This window comes from Schistocerca serialis, chromosome 4 (assembly GCF_023864345.2).
Source record: "Schistocerca serialis cubense isolate TAMUIC-IGC-003099 chromosome 4, iqSchSeri2.2, whole genome shotgun sequence".
In the NCBI taxonomy this organism is placed as follows: domain Eukaryota; kingdom Metazoa; phylum Arthropoda; class Insecta; order Orthoptera; family Acrididae; genus Schistocerca; species Schistocerca serialis.
This window is the reverse complement of record NC_064641.1, coordinates 765,906,131-765,930,391: the sequence shown is the minus strand read 5'-3', so window position 1 is coordinate 765,930,391 and position 24,261 is coordinate 765,906,131. Positions and strand designations below refer to the sequence as shown.

At 40.7% G+C, this 24,261-nt stretch overlaps 1 protein-coding gene across 4 annotated transcripts in view; it reads right to left on the bottom strand.

Annotated features, from left to right (window-relative positions):
• LOC126473313 (dynactin subunit 1) overlaps positions 1–24,261 on the bottom strand; it is a 158,826-nt gene that overhangs the window by 112,591 nt on the left and 21,974 nt on the right. For 3 of the 4 annotated variants that reach the window (XM_050100291.1, XM_050100294.1, XM_050100292.1), the window contains exons 4-5: positions 10,718–10,744; positions 10,558–10,614 (exon numbers count right to left, since the gene is read on the bottom strand). The exons of the other annotated variant lie outside the window; for it this stretch is intronic. In XM_050100291.1, coding sequence (XP_049956248.1) covers positions 10,558–10,614; positions 10,718–10,744 — 84 coding nt within the window. The remainder of the gene's footprint in view (positions 1–10,557; positions 10,615–10,717; positions 10,745–24,261) is intronic. 4 annotated transcript variants of the gene reach the window in all.

Below are 24,261 nucleotides of genomic sequence, written 5' to 3'. Positions count from 1 at the left end.
GGTGGACAGGACAAGACATTGTGAGGATCAAGTCAGTTGTTATGAACATATTCATTTGAGATATTTACAGAATTCTTTAATCTTTACATCACTCCAGAATTAAAAGATCAGCAGTGTACAATCATAATTCTTGCATTTATTTCATAATTAGTCTGAGACGGGAAGGATGCTTCACTCATTTTACAGTAGATCGTTTCTTCACACATTTCACTCCAAAATGCCAGACAAAAAGCTCAGTGAGTTTTAGAAACAGTGATCTTTACTAAGGTGGCAAACAGTTTCAGACCAGTCTAACAACATGGTACAGCATCCAACAGCTGGTAAGCACTGCCACCAAGCATGAATAGCTAGTTTTTGTCTTCTGTAGGGCTCAACAAGCAGTAAGTTAAGTTATAACAAGACATGCTAGAAAAGAAAGAGACTAAAACTTCTCATCACTGATACTAATAACTTCTAAACTGGTGACTGCTGTCCACATCAGTGCATTTTATGGCACACTATTCTTCTTGGTTTCCTTAGTATTGCCAGACCATATTCAGCACTCAAAGTGCCTTCTGTCAACAACAGCTCAGCCATATATAATTCTGATAGTACAAAAAGATAACTGGACTCAGTACTCTCCTTGTGGCATTAGTTGAAGAACAGCCTCAAAGCTCTTTAGCTTCAGAGATTTATCTCCCATAGAACAGTAAGTGTCTGCCTATACTCTTCTTAGAATTTTTTTTTCTTTGTCAATGAACATACCAACGAGTCCTTACCGAGCAAGGTGATGCGGTGTTTAGCGCATTGGACATGCATTCGGGATGACAACAGTTCAAAACCCACGTCTGGCCATCCTGATTTATGTTTTCTGCAATTTCCCTAAATCACTTCAGGCAAATGCTGGGCAGGTTCCTTTGAAAGGGCACTGCCGACATCCTTCCCCAATCTGATGGGACTGGCAATATGGGTGCTCTAGACCAGTACCAAGATTGACAATGAAGGTAAAGTAAGTTACCATACATCTTATTCATTCTTTTTATTTCTCCAGTCCTACTCCCTTTGAAAGGATTTTAAAACATTCTGACAGCTAGAGATACAGTTTGCTTTTTTGTGTTAAATTGTCATCAGTGCTACTCCAACAAATCATTTACGTTATAACTTACTTTCAAGACTATGCAGTTGAAATTGAAAACTGGATACTATGCCATTTTTGGCACTTATACATTCTATTTATATTCCAAACCCATCTTCATCACAGTCTCAGCCTTTATCTGTTTACAAATAGGCAGTTTTAGGCTTGCCTGTAAGCTTTTCCATGGCATGCCATGTCAGCAACAATAGAAGAGTAATAATTGCTGAATGTCTATTCAGGCTGGTCATGCGCAATTAAAAAAGTAATTTATAGTGTAAATGTTACAGATGAGCATCACTTATCATATTTTGTATACTATAACACAACACAGCTAATGTTAATGAAGGAAACTGCATAGCAGTTACCTGCAAACTTGATTTTCCCCAGTAGCATTCTTAGAGACTTTCATATTTCATTTAGAAAGATAATCCTAAGTAAATGCAGATATTAGAAATGTAATAACAGTAAATATTTTTAAACAAATCCACAAATCTATTAGGACATCACAACTTTACTATCATATATGTATAGTGCGTGCGTGCGTGTGTGCGTGTGCGTGAGAGAGAGAGAGAGAGAGAGAGAGAGAGAGAGAGAGAGAGAGAGGGGGGGGGGGGGCGACAAGAAGTGAAGTGGAAAATGAATAAAACAGGAAACAAAGGACTACAACAGGAAATAAAAAAAGACAAGTGCCACAATATGCCACACAGGAAATACGAAAAAAAAAAAAAAAAAAATTAATCAAGCAGAATGAAGAATATCCATTTGTGCATGTAGGGGGAGGAGGCCTGGTGGTAAAGAGACATGCTTCAACATGAATACAACCCTACTCTTCTATTTTCCCACTTTCACCAACCTTCTGTTAGTCAAGTTCCATCTTCATCTATTTGATTAAGAAACAGTTCATGATACGTTGTCTCGTGCACAGTCTCACCACTATCGGCTCGAGTTTCATTGCTGACACAGTTAACTCCATCAAAGAGAAAGAACATCATGTGAAATGAGTAATACAATATACCAGATGACATGCTATTATTCTTCTGCTTTCCGTACTGCTATGGTAAGCAGATGGTCGGGATGAATTAGCGCATGAAAAGTCTCCTCTTTGGTAGCCCTGTTGAGAATCTTATGTGCTTAATACCACCTACCAGGTATATCTTCAACACCAGTACTGTAGAACTAAAATTTTGGAAATTACTCAGCAGCACACACATATCTGAAATGTCCATTTACCATCAATATACTGTAATCTCTTCAGTTGTCAACTACTTTTGTGCTTTTGTTCTCTTCCACCGTCATTTTTGCATTCCAAAGTCAGATGTGCCTCTCATTCCACACTCCCAAATTCTTCTTCTGAATGCTTCCTATTTATTCATTTACCTCCTGTTTTCTCTCTTCTGTGTTGTATTTTATCTGCATTATTTGTTCCAAATGTATTACTCTTGAAATGAACCTTTTTGCCTCCAAACTTCAGTTTTCTTACCTCATCATCTGCTAGCATTTCTGCGTTTATTTGCCTCTCCTTTAGTACTATTTCATTCTACCTCCCCCACAGCACTTGTGCCACAGTTCCACAAATTCACACTAATCTCTCTGGTTCATTGTCTTTCCATTGATACCATAACAGCTGGATTGTGTAATGATTACATTTGTTAGTGATTTTTCAAAATGTTTAAGACAATCTCTGAGCACACATACTGTGAAAAGCATTTTGCAATACAGTTTTTCAATGAAAAGAATGTTATTAAGCCTACCGAAATTCATCATCAACTTTTGGAGATTTATGGTGAAAATATAATGATGGATGGACTGGTAAGAAAACGGGCAGGACAATTCAGTGTTCGATGAACCAATGGAGTGGGCAGCCTTCTGTTGTCAGTGATGGTTTGGTTGAGTAAGTGAATGAGAAAATTCATGAAAACAGTTGGTCCACAATATGAATATTTTGTATTGAGTTTCCATAAATTTCAAAAACTGTTTTGCATGAGGTTTCACAAGTAGCTTAAATTTTCACAAGCTGGGTTCCCGATGGATTCCAAACATGTTTACACATGTCCACAAAACAAAGCAACTCGCTTTGACATTTCTTACAAATACAGTAATGAGTTAGATGAATTCCTGAACAGACCTGCGACCAGTGATTATCCTCCACCTCCACAAAAAAATTCAAAACCATGTTGTCAGTACAAAAAAATCATGTGCACTGTGTAACAGTGAGAAAAGTTTGGCGCAATTCGAAACAGAAAGGTGTGGAATGTTCATACTGGGTATTGTGTTGCTTCTTGACAACTCAAATCCTCAACGTACTGGTAATTCAATAATTTAATTCGGAGCAGTTCCATCACCTACCATACAGCCCTGATCTCACACCTTTTAACTAACACTTGCTCTTTAAATTTAAGCACGATTCTGGAAGGAGGCACTTTAACTGTGACAATGATGCAAAAAACAGGGTTCATCAGTGGCTGTCTTCACTGGTCACATCTTTCTATGAAGAGGGCATAGGAAAGTTGGTTTCCCCGCTACAACAAATATCTGTACGATGGTAGACCTACATAGAAAAATAGTTTAAGAAATGCTCTTCCTTGTGAAAATAAATTTTGGTTTGAAAAAATGTTTTTATGAGTTTTTTCCCAATATGATATATATTTTCCAGACATGTCTCATATACCTATCTATGTAACCAAATGTCTGAAGAGTGTGTGCTGCCATCTTGTGTAACATCTATGTGACTGACATGCACCTTTTTTTTAAAAATATTATGAAGGAAAAATACACAGAACTCTGGAAATACTCTATATCCTTTGCAGAATACAATGAACAGTTTGTACATCTGAACTGTTAATTTTTCATCACCTAAAAAGAAGTATTTTGTGAATGAAAGTGGAAAGCAATCTTCCAGTAACAATAGCAATGGGAAAGTACCTCACTGCTTCTAGTTACATTTGGGGAAGTACTCAGTATATACAAAAGTAAGTACACTTACAGGACATTAATTTTTCTGTCAAAATGCACTTCTACAAAATCAGGGAAATCATTCAAAATGTCAGACTGGTACCACATTACATGCAAGTAGGTATACTGACTTATCACAAATACCTCACTTCCTCAAACAACATTACTACTCCATACATCATTAGGATTATTAAAATGCCAAAGAATTGCACTGTAACAGTTTTTTGCATTTTTCTCACCTTGAGACTATAAACTTAATCAGAAGATGACACTTTACACATTCTTGTGTATAATTAATTAATATAGGAAAGGATTAGATCTAAATTGGAATGAAACCATAGTAAATAATATGGCTCTATCCCCTAAAAGCAACTTTAAAAATCACTTTAACAAATGATGTTCATGATACCAGTGATATTTATGAGGGGTATAATAAAACATGCCACATTCCTTATGAGTATACATCAAAGCTAAAATAAGTAAACAGAATTATGTCAGTATTATAATTTACTGTTTAGTTAGAGATTCAATCATGAAAACAGAACATAGTGTTTCCAGTAACAAACAGAAAGTATTATTCATAACTTGAAAGGCAGTGGAAACATGCATAACAAGATTTTAAATTAAGGGTACAATTACATATTATCCAACTGCAAAGTTAAATGTACAACATACATACAGTTTCTGTAGATGTGAATAAAAACCAGCAAAACAAAGAAAATTTTATATAACATTAGGAGGAAATCTCATTAATAAAGAGAGGAAAACCAGAAAAAAGGAAGAAGGACTAGATGCTGCTGCAATGTCTTCACAGCCCCCCCCCCCCCCCTCCCAAAAAATCAAACACACACGCATTCTGTTGTGTGGCCAAAGTGAAACTGACTCAAAGTGTTTTTGGTATTTTTGCAACAATGTAATCTAAACAGGAAAGAGATCATTAGATATGAGGAAAAATTAGAAATTGTAACAGACAATAATTTTTTTACAGTGCAAGCCAAACACATGCCTATGTATAAAAACAATCGAAATTCCTGCAACGAATGATATGCAAAATAAAGGAAAGGCAACCATTCCCACATGTAGGAACACTAGCTTTCGAGCTGATGCTCATTCTATAGCAGAAGTACACACATTCCCACACACACAACCACACAGACACCCAAATGCACACACCTGCAGCCATGGTTTTACTGACTGTTGATTAGCTATTATTGAGAGCAGTTGCCTGGATAGATGGTCATCTCTAAGTTTATGAGGTGCTGAGAGAAGAAAGGAGTCAACAACAGGGGTAACACACAGAAAATGCTATTGCTACCATTTCTCAGGTAGAGCTGCTAGATGTATCTCTTGGTTTGCTTAATCGCGCACTTTAACACCCCACACTTCAGTGAAACAGAGAGAGACAGACTGGTAATAATATTATTCATGTGGCACACAGTTCCATTTTGGCTGCTGCAACTCCATAGTGTGGGAAAAAGCTGTTAGCCCTCTACATTAAATACATGAATACAACAGTAACCTTGCTTCTGAGACCTCGACTTTGAATTGTATGTTACTGTTCAGGACAGTTCTGGCTTTGTTTATTGGTAATGGTTTGAGCTCACATTACTTGTAGCTGTAACACTTGCCCTCTGAGTCTTTGGGCCTGGCCTTAATGTTGATCTTTGTTTCCACAAACTACACGGCTCCTAGCAAAAACTGGACTAGGTTTTGTCAGCTAAGGTATGAAATGCACTTTGACATCAGAAACAGCCATGTCCAGCAAATGCTTTTAAAGGTCAGTTCATCTATTAATTAACAACAGAAATTTGTGTGTGTCACCTTATAAAAATTTTCCGGGCTAGTTTTATTTAGGTCACTAGCTGGTGCACGTATGCCTGTGCTCTGCTGCATCTGCAATTGCACCCTCACATGCAGACGCATAATGTTGTTGGAAGCTTTTAACTGTATTAAAAATTCAGCCAAAAGTGGCATACACGAAATTATAGGTTCTATGAACCAGAGATTCTGCCCTAAGGGACGACCGACGAAAAGTATGAAAGAAGAGGAGAGTGTAAATAACAGATGACTGCAAGGAAAAAAAGAAGATGAAGGGCAATTTCAGTTTTTTTTATCAATGTTATCAAGATAGGCAAAGAAGTCATACAGAGGCAGCTGGATTTAATGCACCAAAATAATGCAGTGCATGAGCTTTCAGTTCCAAGTAGTCAGTCATACTCTCACCATTAAATGTAGTCACCACCTACTAACAGACATCAAAAATTAAACATTTAACAGTAATTATGAATAAAACCACATCAATCAGCATGAAACACAAGAAACACACAATGAAAGCTAAAATAGTAATGGAAAGGAGTACAAATGTCAGAAGTTATTTCTTCGGGTGAATCGACACAATGTGTTTTTCTGTTCAGCTTTGCATACAAGTTTGGCACTTTCAACAGCACAGATAAAGCATTCAATTCACACATGGCTCTAGGCACAGAATGGAAGACATGTATTGAAGTGAATAGTCTCCAGTCCTTAGCTGGAATCTCTTACAGTAAGCATGAACTGCCTGTTTACAAAATGTGTATTATTTAGAAGTGTTCTGACAAACGCTTTTGACCAGGGCATTTATCAACAATTAATAACACATGTTGAAATTAATACAGCATTAAACACTTATTCTGCAAGATCATTTCAGAAAATTATACTAAAGATATGAGAAGGATAAATGAACAGCTCACAAACAAATATAAGTCTAACAAAAAAAAAGCTAACATATTGTGATTTCTGAAATAAATTATTTACACGAAAAAGTGTATAAGTGATAATTAAATTTATTGATCATTTGTGTAAACGAAGTCAGAATATTTATGATTTCAGTACAATTCTCAATAGCATATAAGTTATTAACTGAAATTATTTTATTATTTTTCACATCTAAAAATACCAATATAAAATTTTTTCGTTACAAAAAAAATGTAATAAAATACAATGGAACTTCATTGTCACTTAGAACACACCTGTCACAAGTGTAACAAGAATCACTGAAATCTTTTGTTTCCAAACCTAAAATTATTGGGTTAAACTCTGACACGACTACTATGTTTCCAGGCAATAAGTAAGTGTCAGCCTTCCTCCACACAAATTTGATTAAGCATGGCATTACCTAGCCTAGATATGCATTATCAGTTGTACAAGCAGAAGACTGAAATATTGCAGCAACATTTGATAGCAAGCTGATTAAAGCAACTCTGGGACACTTTCGAGCACGTGTGTTAATACCATGACTTCAACCAATTCTGCCACATGCACTGATGTTTCTGTGCATCTGAACTAATCTATGGGAAATGAGGCATCATGTGGATGTACCTTTGTGACTACTCTCATCTCATCTCACACACACAACCCAAAACACAAAATGATCTCTCTTTTTCTTTTACTCTGACTTGTGGCTACTTGCAGCTCTTAGCACTTCAGGGGGTAATAATTATCTTACTGACTTCCATCTCTTACATCATGTCATCAAATTCTCTAATTCTGAATCTTATCAGTGTATGCCACAGCCAATCAGTTCCTCTGCCGGATATGACTTCCTGACACAAGGTTCTCCAGTGACCTTTTTTAAATCTATGCATGGCTTTGACATCAATTACAAATACGTAAATTAAAAATTACAAGCTTATAAATTATGACAACATATGCAGAAAGATAATAGGTAACAAAAAACCAGAACAAAAAACATTAGAATTCAATTTTACAAATCAAAAGTGATCCATGGAAATGACTTATGCATTCCAAAAATTGACAAGCGAACAATAGCCAATTATCTGAAATGAGAGTTATTAGAACAATGACAGTATGGAAAGGGTCAAAGACTCGGGAAGAGTAATTTAGAGGAGAGTGAACATTCATAGGCCCAGAAATAATTTCAAAACATCATCTGAAACTTGAGAAGGCAGAATTTAGGAATGAGTAGCAAAAGATCACTGTCGAAAATGAAAAGGTATAAACCAGAAAACTTAAGTGTCTCAGCAAAACTAGGTTGGGTTCCACAAGGCAACAGATATTTGCCTATATGCTGAAGTAGTATAACAGATCCCCTGTCATAAGCCCTAATACATGTTCACTATCTGCATTCAAAAATAAAGCTTCAACTATCAACAGAATTCATGGTCAGTTCAATCATATGTGGAATATCAAGTATTAACAGTGGTTTCTTCCTTTTTTCTGAATAATGGTGAGAGAGAAGAATGCATATAGGAAACATTATGCAATTGGTTCCTCTATTCTTTGTCAGTTCATTTCAGAGATCGGCTAACTAGGTGCATATCCCATAGCCAAGTAAGACATTCCTAGTCTCCTCCTTCAACTTTACATATAAATGAAACTAGTCTTCTATTCACTGTAGTACTAAAAATGCAGAATTAAGATAATGCAGGGAAGGACACTGTTTGCATCAATGAGAAAAAGTCTACACAGTTAAAGAACTACAGATTTGATAAACCAGGGCTGCTAGATCACAATTAAGAGAAATATGCAAGCTGAAGCATTATGTATAGCTAGCTCATACTCAAACTCCCCTAATTACCTGAAGAGGCAATTTACGAACAGCAAAGCTGGTTATAGCATTTTCTGGGAATTTGGCTTGGCTGGCATGTAGCAAAACCTCGTGTACAAAGAAAATAATTATTGTTGCTATGTGTAAGCATATATCCTTTGCTTGAAGCATAAAGTATGAAATGCTTCTCTCTCAGTGTGTATAATGAGTGCAATGGTTTTCTAGATTTTACTCTAACAACAAATTGCAACCCTGGTTTAACACATTTCTACAATGATGTCTTCCTACCTGGGTTTCCGACCAGGTACATTTCTGCCGAAGTTTACCACAGAAAATAAACAACATGAGTCAAAATGGAGAAACTGCACAACAAGAATTAGTAATACACAATTTTTACAGAACATCTGAATAACTATTAGCAAGCAATACTCTACATATACTTTATATTTTAAAATATGCACAGATCTGTTTACAATTCATATCAAAATCAAGACTTAAATAGAAACCAATGATGTTGCAGATATATGTTATTTCTAAGTGGCCTCAACTTCTAGGTAGTAACTGGTCATCAGCATGCCGCCGCTGAACCTACCATTCCAAAATTTGATCCAAATTCATAAACAAGCTATTTCGAAACAACATACTACAAGTATGACCATTTACTTTATTTCTCTCACCATTTTCCTCTGGTGAATCCTTCCCGGGTTAATGAAATAACATATATACAAGTGCCCTTTTTTTTTTTTTTTTTTTTTTACTGCTCTTCTATAAATTGTTGGTAACCTGTTTTTGCGTCATTATATTCAGGAAAATACATGAAAATTACCTGCCATGATTATCACTTGCGCTACAGAGCACATACTTTATTTGTTATGTTTGCACCAAGCGTAGTGAAACAGGGGTTACGAAGCTGAACACACATTTCTGAACATGGGGTGGAAATAACCATCCTGTTATCCTAATTTAGGTTTTCTACAGTTTCTCTAACATAATTATGTAAATGCTAGGATGATTCCTTTGATAAAAGCACAGTCTATTACTTTCCCCATCCTTGTCCAACCGAGCTACTGATCTATTGCTAAAGGGACTGTTTATGAGATGGTCAAATCTTTCAGTATTTTTTAGATTTTCACACTCCTTTTGATGTGCATTTTGTGTGTGAGTGATGTAATTTTTCTGATTTTCAATGTATGTACATTCAAACAAACATACATATCTGAGATGAGCACTGAAATTCTAAAACAATTAATTTGATATAACAAAGACATTTCTGATCTTTTCCATGAATAATAGAAATAAGTCATATTTATAAAAGCTTTTAAATGAGTATCACAATGTGATAGAATCAAGTAATGTACCCAAACACCAATAATTATCATTTACTATTAATGATACCTCCACTAACTGATTCACATTAATTTACGCACATACTGATTACTAGCGAGATGTCATTTTGTGAGGAAACAAAATCTGAGAAGAATCATTTCATTTTGTGAAGACCTTATTTTTAATCATCTCTGAGAACTCACTGAAAACGTACCACGTTAAAAATTGATCACTAGTAAGCATACCTCATATTTTTTAAATGAAACTAATAAGCTTATTAACTGACCATTATTCTGATAATTATTTCTGAACAGCATATGAAATGTGCTTCAACTCCAAAAGAAGATACAAACTACTTGTAAAAGACAACTCTTATAATAGTTATTTTATGAGAAATAACCCACTAAGTTATAAATTTACCTACATTAAGAAGCCAAGCAAACTAAGAAATGAAGTCTGTTTTAACTGTTATTACATTTCACACAAAAGAGATAATAAGTTAATCAACACTAAAAAGTTGCAGTCAATTTTTTCCTCACACATGCATTAATGTTTTTTACATGATTATCACACAAACTAGCATCTTCTGTGCTTTCAATTAAATGATGGAATAATTTACCTCGACTTATCAGAACGAGTTCGAGGAGCCTGAGCAGGAGAAGATTTTCGCCGAACACTTCAAAGAAAGCAGCAGAAACAGAGACAAACCATTACAGATGCATGGAGAAATCACAAATTGATAAAAAAAGATTAGAAAGTCAACAATTTGGAGTACTTACGCAGTAGGTTCTGTTTTCCTTTTGACACTGTTCCAAGCAAGCCAAACAAAAAGAATTTAGAGTTGCTTAATAACAGTATAGAATATTTCAGTAACCTCTACATCAACAAGATAAAACTTCTCAATTTAAAAATGGTTCTTGCAACAAAAGAATATTATGGAATAGTGTGATTATTGTCGCAAGAAAGTTTTTTTCCACGACTATGATGTTTGCCTTGCCAATTGCACATTAAGTCAGTACATAATATAATTAATAAGAACGTTGGATGGCCTGTACATGTCTAACCACCGTGTAACTACAGGAACTGAGTAGATGAAAAATTTTATGAATTTCATATGAAATTTGTGTAACAGTATGAAAATAATTTCAATGAGCTAATTAAAAATTTGATTAAAAAGGAATGTATAAACCCATGGATCACTCAAGAAAAAATATTTGCACATGGAAAAGGGGACGTTATTTAACACTTCGGAGACTGAGCCTGTTTGCAGTTCGAGCCACATCACTGTGTTCAAAAGAACACGCCAAAGTATTGCTCGGGCCACAATTTTCTCGACACGAGGCACCTGTTGCTTGAAAACTGGACTCATTTCACATGAGAATAATGTACAGAGGTCTCGTTACCTGTCCCTTGACAGGTGCTGCCTTCTGCTGGCAATTTCTATAATTATTTCGAAACAAACATTAGTGAATGGAACAGCTGCTGTCATGAATGACTGAGCCAATATATGATCACATTGACACAATTTCGTGCATGCAACTGCTAGGTTTTGCAGTAGTCACATGTCAGTAATACTTTAAAAAATGGCATAAATGGCTGGTGTTCTTAAACCAATATTCCTCTTTGAGCAGTCCTCAAATTGTTAAGAGCTATCCCAAATTAAACTGTTAAAAACTACTCTAGTACATTTAAAAAAAGCTACACAGCAGTCCAGAAATTCACACACTAAATCAGAAGAAATAAATCAGATCGCAAATTACACCACGAATGATAATAAATAATTCTTTTGAAACTTTCTTGCAGTGTGTGTCTGACAAACCTGAACTCAGGACCTTCGTCTTTCGCGAGCAAGTTCTCTACCAACTGAACTACCCAAGCTCAACTCACTATCTGTCCTCACAGATTTCTTTCTGCCAGTACCTAATTTCCTGCCTCATTATGGAAACAATTTTTTTTTTTTTTGTTGTGTGTATACAGTGCAGTAGGGAGAATACGTGATTAATCTTGAAGGATACACAGGATTCAAAATTTAGTTCACACTGCTGCCACCTCTGGCTGCACCAATGGTTCTAATCTGGCTTGGCATTTGGTCAATCAGATTGTGAGCTGAGATGATATATAGGTGCTTCAATTCTATCTCAGAGTTGATCAATCTTAGTGCCTAGCGATGGCAGGCTACCAGTCTCTCAGCAACCCATCAGCAGACATTTTCAACAGACGACTGATCTGGAGAACATACTGGCCAGCATTACAGACCCTCTATACTAAGGTAGGAGGAGGAGGAGGAGGAGGAGGAGGAGGAGGAGATTAGTGTTTAACGTCCCGTCGACAACGAGGTCATTAGAGACGGAGCGCAAGCTCGGGTGAGGGAAGGAAGGGGAAGGAAATCGGCCATGCCCTTTCAAAGGAACCATCCCGGCATTTGCCTGAAGCGATTTTAGGGAAATTACGGAAAACCTAAGTCAGGATGGCCGGAGACGGGATTGAACCGTCGTCCTCCCGAATGCAAGTCCAGTGTGCTAACCACTGCGCCACCTCGCTCGGTACTAAGGTAGGCCAGGACAGCACGAGTAACATGTGATCTTGTGTTATCTTGTTAAAATGTAATGTCATAGAGGCTTCAAAGATCAGGAACAACCACTGGTCTTAATTCATCAGAAATACAGGGTGGCACAGGCAGTATCCCTAACTCTGAAGGTTTATTTTTAAAAAAGATGGTAGAACAAAACTATACAAGGGGTGTTCAATATGTAATGCAACACTTTTTTTCTGAAAGTGGGTTGGTTTTATTGAGGATTGCAATACATCATATTATTCCCCACTGTTTTGGCTACAAAGCCCTATTTTTCAATGTAATATCTGTTCAATGCAATGGTCTTATGCCACCTTACCGGAAGGGCTTGTACGCCTGCACAGTACCACTCTACTGGTCAACATCTGAGCCAACATCTTGCTGCATCAATAACATCCCAATCATCCATGTACTGTTTCCTGCAGAGAGCATCCTTCATTGGACCAAGCAGACAGGAGACTGAAGGTGCAAGATCTGGGCTGTAGGGTGGATGAGGAAGAACACTCAAATAAAGTTGTGTGTGCTCCTCTGTGGTGCACAGACTTGTGTGAGGTCTTGCAATGTCATGGTGAAGGAAGTTAGTTTGCGTTTTTGTAGCAACAAACATGTTGAAGTAGTTTCTTCAATTTCCTGAGTATACTACGATACACTTCAAATTTGATGATGCACAATGAGAGAGGACATCAAACAGAATAACCCACTCATAGTCCCAGAAGACTACTGCTATGACTTTACCAGTTGAGGGTGTGGTTTTGAACTTTTCCTTCAGAGGAGAGCACTGCAAGGATTGCCATTTTGTTTTGGGTTTGAAATGATGAACTCATGTTTCACTGCTTGTGATTATGTTCAACAGAAAATTGTCATGATCAGACTCTTAACACGCAAGCAATTCACACAAATGGTCCTTCATTGCTCTCTATGATCTTCTGCTAGGTAACGGGCACATATCTTCAGCTATCCCAACCGGTGGACGGCACCACTAACAGATGTCCAGTTGAACAACAAGATGTTTTAGTGTGGTCTGTTGATCACCTCGAATGAGTGTGTCAACACCTTCCAACACTGCAAGAGTCACAGCCGTACATGGTCAGCCTGCGCACAGGAGATCGACAGGTTGGGGCAATCTTGTTGCTATGACGACAGATGCCTTGTCAAATGCTTTTGTTCACTGCCAGGTCTCCCTAGACGTTCTGCACGTGCATATGAATATCTTTGATGTTATGGTTTCCCACCAAAAGAAACTGAATGACAACTTTGCTTCGACTGCACCTCCATTACAGATGCCATTTTGAAGGCCACATATAGTACAGCCATCGACTGAAACTTCATGAAACTACAGGGGCTTGAACAGGAATATTCCACTAAGTTAATTTTAAGAGGTTTTAAACAACAGTTCTTGCATGTCTTGTTCCTCTCTGTTAATGCACTGCTGCAGCCATTCTGTCTAACTTTGAGAAGCATCTGCTGCAGAATGCAGTCTACTTCTAGGTTTGTAGAGTCCTTGGTCGACTTTTATACACCTCACTCTGAAGGTATCCCCATGAAAAGTAGTCACACAGGGTTAAATCCAGTGAGTGCCCAGGACATGGAATGTCACCAAACCAGGAGATCAAGCACTGGGGGAAGATTTCCCTCAAAACAGTAACTGAATTTCTAGCACCGCACTGCTAAAACCATGCTAGTGCCAAATTGATTTGCTGAAGCTGTGGTTCAAAACAAATCTTGAATCATGTCGACATATGCTCAGAACTGATGGTACCGAACTGTCACTATCACTGTGCAGAGGTTTCTTGTGAATTGCTCCATTGTTCTCACCTCTCCAATAATGCATATTCTAAATACACATCTACAGCCATACTCTGGAAACCACTGTGAAGTGCATGGCAGAGGGTACATATCATATAATGTGGGTTTTCTACCCATTCCATTCATGTAGTAATCAAACTTTTCCTACATGTTGAGATTCCTATCTGGAGTTTCCATTGTTTGATTTTGCCGAACAGCTTTTCTTCCATCCTACAACCCTATGACTTTTCCTTTGTTACTATTCTCTATCACATTACTCTTCTCAGTGTCTGTTCTCTCTCTCTTCTTTCCTGTGTTTTTTCACCACCCTCCAAAACCGCACCTACTTCTGAGCCACACTGTATCAATGATCGACTGCATACAACACAGGCTTTGTGACCAGGTGAGTTGTTGATGCAGCATCTGATGCCCAGATTCTTGTCTCAGATAGTTGTAATAACTTGGATCCTCGACATAACCCAGCCCCCTTTCCTCTCTTCCCTTATCGCTTTAAAAAAAAACCAACACACACACACACACACACACACACACACACACACACACACACACACAAGCCCAATTCATTCCTTTTCCTACACGTTCTGTAAATTTTTAATGTATTTGTGTGTATTTTTACGTGGTTTCACTCATTTTTGTGTATCTGAGTTTTTTATGCATCTTTTCTCTTACTCACCTCCTCTCTCACCCATGACGACCTATTTTGCCCATTTTCATGTCATTCCAGTTTCTTTACACCATTCATGCCACAAGAGACCCCTACTCCATCTTTCTGCACCAGTTCAGAAAAGAATCCATTTTCCTGGGTAAAGCCCAGTCCCACATCCTATTTCTTGAATGCTACCTAAACTATAGAATCCTCCCAAATGCCCCAACCATAAGAATTCCTTTCTCTGGACCCTACCCCTCCTTTCACCTCCTTCACCTTTTCAGATTCCACCAGTCCTTGACTCTTGTAAACCTGGTACTGCAAAACACATCTCCATAACACAGGAATTCCAGAAACACCTCTGCTCCCTCTGCATTATACTGCTACTGTAAAGTCCCTGCTTCATACATGTTTCTGAAATTGGGTCCTTTGTTCTCCAACATCTGGAGGAGCATTCCAGACACCACCTCCATAAGTTATGCAACCTGCTGACATCCAACTGCCACGTGAGGGCACCACTTTCCCATCCCTATCCTATCACAGTGTTCCTCCTTGCCCACCCCTCACAGCACCTAATCCCTGTCTAACTGAACTTTTCAACATGACACACCTCCCAAAACTCCCTACCAACACCCTACCAAATTCAGACCCAAAACATTCCTGTAACAATGTTGTTCTTAACCTTCCACTCAAATCCCTCAGCTCCACAGAAGTTTCAGTACTATCCAAAGGTCTCATCTTTAGCCCTACACCCAAATATAACCATGCTGGAATTGTCAAAGGCTTATTGTCCTCCTCCCAAACCCTGCAATGGAAACACTTCTTTGCTGCCAATCACTTTGCCTAATTCCAGCAATGAACCTTGCCTCTCCCACTTCATACCACTACCCAACCACCCACTTGTCACCTTCCAGGAATTCCTTCTTCCAACTTAGCCTCATCATCCTTCCCCAGGTCCCTTCCTCAGAACACCAACCCTTCAACAGAAGAAAGATTAGCCATACACAACCTCAACAATAATCCACACCTAATCATCCTACCAGCAGACTAAGGTTCCATCACTGTTATGAAGTGCAGCGACTACATGGTGGAAAGTTTCCACCAATTATCTGACTCCTCCAACTATAAACTCTGTCAGAGTGATCCCATCATACAAGTCCTACACAACCTACAATCCCTGCTTAAAGCCTTAGGCCCTTCCCAGAACCTCTCCCCTAAATCCATTTCCCTCTTCACCACTATGACAGCCTGCAATCCCACCTTCTACATGCTCCCCAAAATCCACAAACCCAACAATACCGGACACCTCCTTGTGGCTGGTTATCGTGCCCCCACTAAAAGAATTTTGGCCCTCATTGATCAACATCTCCAACCAATTGCTTGTAATTTAGCCTCCTACATTAAAGATGCAAACCACTTCCTTCACCAACTATCCACCATCCTCAGCCCTTTACCTCCCGGATCCCTACTTGTCACTGCTGATGCCCCCCTCCCTATATACCAACATCCCTCATGCCCATGGTCTTATTGCTATTGAACACTAACTTTCCCAATGTCCTTCAGACTCCAATCCACTACCTCATTCCTTATAAACCTTACTAATTTTATCCTAACACACAACTACTTCTCCTTTGAAGGGAAGCTATACAAACAAGTCTGTGGCACACTCGTGGGTACCCACATAACACCCTCTTAGGAGCCAATCTAGAGGAGACCTTCCTTGTCTCTCAAAGTGCCAACCCCTAGCCTGGTTCTGGTTCATTAATGATATCTTCATGATCTGGACTCTTGGCCAAGACACCCTATCTTCATTCCTGCACACCTCTCCCACCTGCTTCACCTAGTCCTCTCAACCCAGTGTGCCACCTTCCTAGACATTGACCCCCTTCTCTCTGATGGCTCGATCCGCACCTCTGTCCACATTAAACCCACCAACCATAAACAGTACCTGCATTTTGACAGCTGTCGTCCCTTCCACACCAAAAAGTCTCTCCTATACAACCTGACCACCTGGGGATGGTGTATCTGCAGTGGCAAGAACTCCCTTGCCCAGTATGCTGAGGTTCTCACCAAGATCTTCACAGGCAGGCACCATCCCCCGCACAAACCGATCTCCCGTGCCATTTCCCCTCACACCCGCTATCCCAACACCCCTGCAAACCCACCACAAAGGACTGCCTCCTTTATCACCCAATACCAGCCCAGACTGGAGTAACTCAACCACATCATTCACCTGGCTTTGATTACCTATCATCATGTCCTGAAATGAAGGACATCCTACTCAAGATCCTTCCCATCCCTTCTAAAGTGGCATTCCACCATCCAACCAACCTCCACAACATCTTAGTTCACCTCTATGCCACTACCAAACCCAACCCCTTGCCATAATGATCATATTGCTGTGGAAGACCCAGGTGCAAGACCTGCCAAATCCACCCTCCCAGCACTTCCTATTCCGGTCCTATCATGAGTTTATCCTACCCCATCAGGTGCTTGGCCACCTGCAAAAGCAGCCGTGTCATTTACCAACTCTGCTACAATCACTGCACAACTTTTTATATTGGTATGACTGCCATCCAGCTGTCCACCAGGATGAATGGCCACCACCAAACTGTGGCCAAGAGCATAGTAGACCACCCTGTGACACAACATGCAGCTGAACACAACATGTTTGAATTCAATGGGGATCCTCCCTTCCAACAGCAGCTTCTCTGAACTGCACAGGTGGGAGATACCCTTACAATACATTCTCCACTCCCATTATCCTGTCCTCAACCTATCACCTCCCCCCCATTCTCATACCCTACTCTCTGTCACTCTCTGCCAATGGATCTGCCCATCTCCTTTTTTGCTCTGTTTTCCCCACCTCCCTGACCCATAACCTCCTGACTGTAGCTGTTGGTATTCTAGTCCATGCACACTCGCCAGACAGTGCTCCTCCATCAGTACACTTGTTATCCCTTCTCCACCCCCTCCCACTGCTGCTTCCATCCAACGTAATAGCTGCCTTCGGGCCCAAGCTGCCAGAGGTGGCAGTCATGTGTACGCGAGGTGTGCTTGCTTGTGTGAATGATTGGTGTGTGTTTCTTTTTTTTCCACTAAGGCTGAGGCCGAAGGCTTATGCATAAGTGTCTTAATTGTGTCTGTCCGCAACTTAGCATGATATGTTTACGGCAAGTAGTTATCTATCTTTTCCTATGTTACTTCTTGACACTACATGTGTTCGTTTTGTGAAGTGCACAATTTTACATCTCTGAACAATTAAAGAAAGTTGCCCAACTTTGCAATATTATCAAGATCTGACTTAATATTTATGCTGCTTCTTTCAGTCAGTACTTCATTATAGATAAAGGCATCATCTGCAAAAAGTCTGACTTTACTATTAATATTGTCCTTAAGGTCATTAATATACAACATGAACATCAAGGGTTCCGACACACTTCCCTGGGTCACACCTGGCATTACTTCTACATCTGATGATGACTCTCCATCCAAGATAACATGCTGCATCCTTCCCACCAAAAATTCCTCAATCAAGTCACAAATTTCACTTGATACTCCATATGATCATACTTGGGACAATAAGCATAGATGTAGTACTAAGTCAAATGCTTTCTGGAAATCGAGAAAAACTCCATCTACTTGACTGCATTGACCCAGAGCTTTCAGTATGTCATGCGGGAAAAGTACGAGTTGGGTTTCACATGATCTGCTTTTTAACACATCCAGAAAAGTGGAACTGAGAACAAAACAAATATATCTTTAGTCAAGTTCTGAACCAATATTTCACATGCCTGTAGCAGATACTGCCAGTCCCAGTGGACAGTTCTTAAACAATGACCATCTCGTATAGATGGAAGTGAAGGTCTTCCTAGAGAATCTAACACACAATACAGTTGGGAAGTGGTAGGGCAGAAATACTTGTAAGCATAATGCTTAGGAGACTGCATAATAGGGACATAAGGACCGATGACCTCAGCAGTTTGGTCCTACAAGGGGGGGGAAGCAAAAGTGACATGCTTAACTGCTCTATGTTTCCTATAGTTTGACCAATCCTCTGTGTTCCAACTCTCTTGCACAACAGCACCATAAACACAGAGGTTCCCCACCCATAAAAAATCTATTTCAGTTAGGATGATGATGATGATGATAGTGATCATATGTTCACAGGGACTGAACTACTGGATCATCAGTCCCTCCTTATCACACGATAAACACACAAAAATAGGGGCCTTGGATGCTCAAACTGTATTAGTAAGTCAAAGAGTTTAAAAGGGTGTGACTGGTAAAAGAAAATAGAGATAACCCAAAAGCATCTTACAAACCAGGGTCTAAAGGCACAACAAGGTGAGAGGGGAAGAAAGTAACCTGCAGTTGCTTGCTGAGTACCCGCTACAAGGGGAGGCTCTCACCCCAAAACCACTCCTAACACTGGAAGTGGAGAGTATTATAGGTTAGAGTAAAATCTGCTCTTGCTCAGGAAATGCAAAACTATGTTAGTGGCTGTCACGTCATCTGCAAGCATCTGAGGTAGTGAGATAGGCTAACCAAGACCTTGCCGCAGATTGGCCAGCAGGGCACTTTCAAGAAGAACATGCACTATTGTCAAAAGATTACTGCAGCTGCAGTGAGGGGGATCCTCCTGATGCAGAAGGAACTCATGGGTGAGTCTCGTGTGGTTGCTGCGTAGTCAGCACAACACAATGGCATCTTTTGGAAACGCCTGTAAAGATGTCTGGCATATCTTAGTGGACCCTTTAATCACTCTCAACTTGTTTTGGGTTGTAGTAGCCTGCCATTCCAGTTCCCAGAGCCTCAAAATATTGTGTTGAAGTTGTAATCTTAAATCTGAGCGTGGCATCCCAACATTAAGTTGATCTCCTGTAGTTGCGACTTTAGCTAAGGGATTGGCGAGTTTATTTCTTGGAATGCGTATGTGGCTCGGTATCCACATGAAGGTCACCGTCTTTCCAGAGCTGCAGAGGTCAGCCAGTACGTCCTGGACATTGGCAGCCAAAATATTTTTGGGGTAGCACAGTGCTATGGCTTTTAAGTAACTGATGTCCGCCCCAATAGCCAAGTGGTCAGCGCGACGGAATGCCATGCTAAGGGGCCCGGGTTCAATTCCCGGCTGGGTCAGAGAATTTTCTCCGCTCAGGGACAGAGTGTTGTGTTGTCTTCATTACCATCTCGTCCCCGTTAACACGCAAGTCGCCGAAGTGGCATCAAAACGAAAGACTTGCACCAGGCGACCGGTCTACCCGATGGGAGGCCCTAGCCACACGACATTTCATTCATTTCAGTAACTGATGGAATCACTACAGATCAGAAACTTTGTCAGGGCCTGTGATTTGATGTACCACAAAGCCTGAGAGATGGCAACCAATTCTGCAATGTATACAATGTAGGTACTTGGCAGAGAGTGCTTCTCATGCAAAAGTGTAATGGACCCTGTCATTGACTTTCAGTCCATCTGTGTAGATGCATACAGAATGTAGAATAATCGTGGAGGATTGAAAGATACATGTGTCGGAGAAGGGTAGAATCAGCATCCTTCTTGTGGCCACAAAAGAAGTCCATTATTATCAAAGGACATGGTAAAGCTCACAGGGGATGTTGAGAGGGATGTCTAGCAACTAACAGAGGCTGTTGGGGGTCCTTCAGTATAATGTCGAGTCAGATCCCAGCTGGTCTTCCCAGTTTTGGATGATGCGCAAACAGTCTGAACTGCTGGTTGTGAAACAGAGTTGAGTGACATGGGTGGGTAGGCATCTGACAGATTGTGATCGTGTAACTTGCCAGAAGCTGCTACTATCCAACCTGCAGGGATGGGACACTGGCTTCCATCAGGAGGCTGCCAACAGAGCTCATACGAAAAGCCCCCATAGCGAATTGCACACCAGTGTGGTGAACAGGGTCCAGCAAGCTCAGTACAGACCTTGCTGCCAACCCATGGGCAACACATCCATAGCCCAAACAGGATAAAATAAGCACTTCGCAAAATCCCAGAAGAACGATGCAATCTGTGCCCCATGCAGAGTGATTAAAAAAAGGAGAGCATTCAACTTCTTCACACAAGTTGCCTTGAGCCGGCAGACATGCAGCTTGCTTGTGGTCAAATAAAATACCTAAGAATTGGAGAGTTTCAAAGTCCAAGATAAATTTCTGGGTGCGGGTGCACAGTCCGGATTAGCTTTGGTTTTGTTTTGCTTTAGGGTGCAAAAAACAACTGGGGTCATATGCGCCCAAGTCTATAGAATGTGGAGACAGAGAGGAGTTAAAAAACTGACTGTACGTCAGCCCCAATTGACATAAGAGAAGACGGCTAAAAACAGGGATGTGGAGAAAACACTAGAAAAGACACCACACAGAAACAGACTTCGAAAACTAAAAATTAAATGACCTTCACCATGTTGCTTTGGCAGATAAAAAGCAAAACGCAGTCGAGAGCCCACATGGCATTTGCTGAAATGGACGATAACTCAGACAGCAAACTCAAGCAGGAACGTAAATGGTTTAAAAAAATGGGCATTCTGTCAGGAAGCGGAGGACCGTTAAAACTTGGGCGCAAAGTGTGCAAAGTGGTGGGGTAGCATCACTTATCAAATGGCGATGGCTAAAAAGGCAGTGCCCAATACGCAGTTGTTGGGAGAGGCTTAAAAGGCTGGAGCTTATTCCCGTGAAGGGAGGACCATTGGCGACACCAAAGGGACACCACCACCTGACAAGACAACAACATAGAGATCATCGGAGGGAATATAGGAACTAGCGGACTGAGGTACGAAGACTGCAGCCTCGGCAGCAGCAACAGCAGCCTCGTTACATGGCAGACCGACATGACCAGGAACCCACAATCATCACAGTGGTTCCACAAACAGTGAGAAAGTGACAGTTTTCCTGGCTCCACTGCACTAAGGAATGGGTGCTGTACAGCATACATAGAGTTTGAAGGGCACTGATCGAGTCTGAGCAGAGGACACAACTGAAAAGTCTGTGTCGCCATACATACTCTGCGGCCTGATACAGTGCAATGAGCTCTGCTGTAAATAATGAGCAGGGTGCCAGAAGCTGATATCGATAGACATGGGTGCCAATGATAAAGGCACACCCGACTCCACAGTCAGTTCAAGAGCCATCAGTGTATACATAGGTATTATCGCGAAGTTCCATGCGAAAGTCGTAGCAATTTCATAGTTTCAATGAATGGAAGGGCAACAGGCCCAAGATGTAAAGATGGTGGGAGAAACCAACTGCACCACCAGAAATTCACACAGACAGTTTTTTCAGTGGAAAAACTGTAAGCCATTGTTGATGCTCCATGAGTGAAGACGATCAAGGCATCGCTGAAGATGCCACTCAGTGGGACAGGTCCATGGAGAACTGCAATAGATGGCAAAATCGACAACAAGAAGTGAGCCGGGGATGCCCAGGGGGAGGGGGGGGGGGGGGGGGGGGGAGTTGAGGGTGGGAGGGGGGGGGGGGAGACAGACAGACCATTATACAGTTAATGGCAATAGCAAATAGGATGGAACCCTGTGGCACACCATTTACGTGGATGAAGGTGTACGACAAGGCAGAACCAACACGTACCTTGAAAACTCTGCCATTTAAAAATTCCTGAAGGAAACAGGGCAGGCGGTCATGGAAGCCCCACGTGTAAAGAGTTCGGAGGATACGAGTTCTCCCACATATGTCTTATGCCTTCTCCAAATTGAAAAACATGGCCACAGTCTGAGATTTCCACAGAAAACCATTTATGACATGGGTGGACAAAGTTACGAGATGGTCAACTGCAGAACGCCGTGCTCGAAACCCACACTGTGCATTCATTAGTACATTGCAAGACTTCACAAGGTGGCGCACCTGCCTTAGGTGACTGTTCACACCTCCCGAACACCTCACAGAGGGACCAATCAGCAATTTGGGAAGGTTGCAGCTCAGGCAATCACCCCTCCCTGGGCCTGGCCTGTACCAGGGGATACGTGCGAACCCTACCTGTCGACCTGGGGCTGGGAATTACGCCTTAACCAGTCACCTGTTATGGGTCAGACATGTGGGCCGGCCTTCAAGAGTGCACAGGGAGGAAAAAGATCAAGAGGAACATCAAGTGCTGAAGCAGAGGAATGAGAGGAGAAGGGAAACAAAGAAAGGAAAAGGGAGTGAAAAAACAGTGGTGAGACTGTTCTTACGTCAGCGACTTACAATGCAGAACATTTCCAATGACACCCCAGACACGTTCCCCAAGGGAGGGGAAGAAGAATAGCAAAAGGATAGATATGCAGCATGGAAGGGAAAATATGCTCGGAAGGGAGAAGATGCTGCAAAGGCTGGGGCCCTGTGGTAGCCAAAGAGTGGTGAGCCCCCAAGGGGAGTTGGGGGGGGAGGGGGGTGTCACATTTCGGAGCTGATAAAAATGCTTAACTCGTGATTTTGTAGGAGAAAACTGATATCAGTGATTCAGGACCCAGTCATGGACTCCCCAGACAGCCTCCTGAAGTTGGCGCTCAGTGGTGCGCAATGATGCAGAGGGAAAGTACAGACAATGACCATCCACAAACAGTGACAAAGAAACTGTCAGGCCCACTGCATTTACAATTACATTGATGGCAATAGTAAAAAGTGCTATGCTCAGAACCCATCCCTGAGAGACTCCAGTTTCCCGTACACATTGGTTGCTGAGAGTCAAACCGATGCAAACCTGAAAAAAATTGGATAGATAGGAAATTCTGGATAAAAATGGGTAAACTGCTGTGGACACTCCTCTCATGGAGTGTAAATAGGATGTGATGTTGACATTTGGTATCATATGCCTTCTTTATGTCGAAAAACAGAGCAATCAGATGTTGACGATGTGCATAAGCGCTGCGAATTCCAAACAAACCAGATGATATGTGGCGAACCGGAAAGCCCAAAAGCCGCTTTGGAATTCTGATATATGCCCTCTGGCTTCAAGGCACCAGCAAAGCCAGCAGTCAACCACGCGTTCGAATAGCTTACATAGCCAATTCATCAGAGAGCTTGGTCATAGTTAGTTAAGGTATGTGGTTTTTTTTCCCAGTTTCAGGACAGGAATAGTAATACTTTCCTGCCACTGAGAAGGAAATACTCCCTCCCACCAAATGTAGTATGTTTCATATTGTTGGCATGAAGATGTTTGAGCATTTGGTTGTGAATTTTGTTGGGTGCAGGGGATGTATACTGACTCACTGCCAAAGCTCTGCAAAGCTCCCATTCCCTAAAAGGGACACTATTTGATAGATGTGTGCATGGAAAGATAGCAGGTAGCACTCAATAAGGTG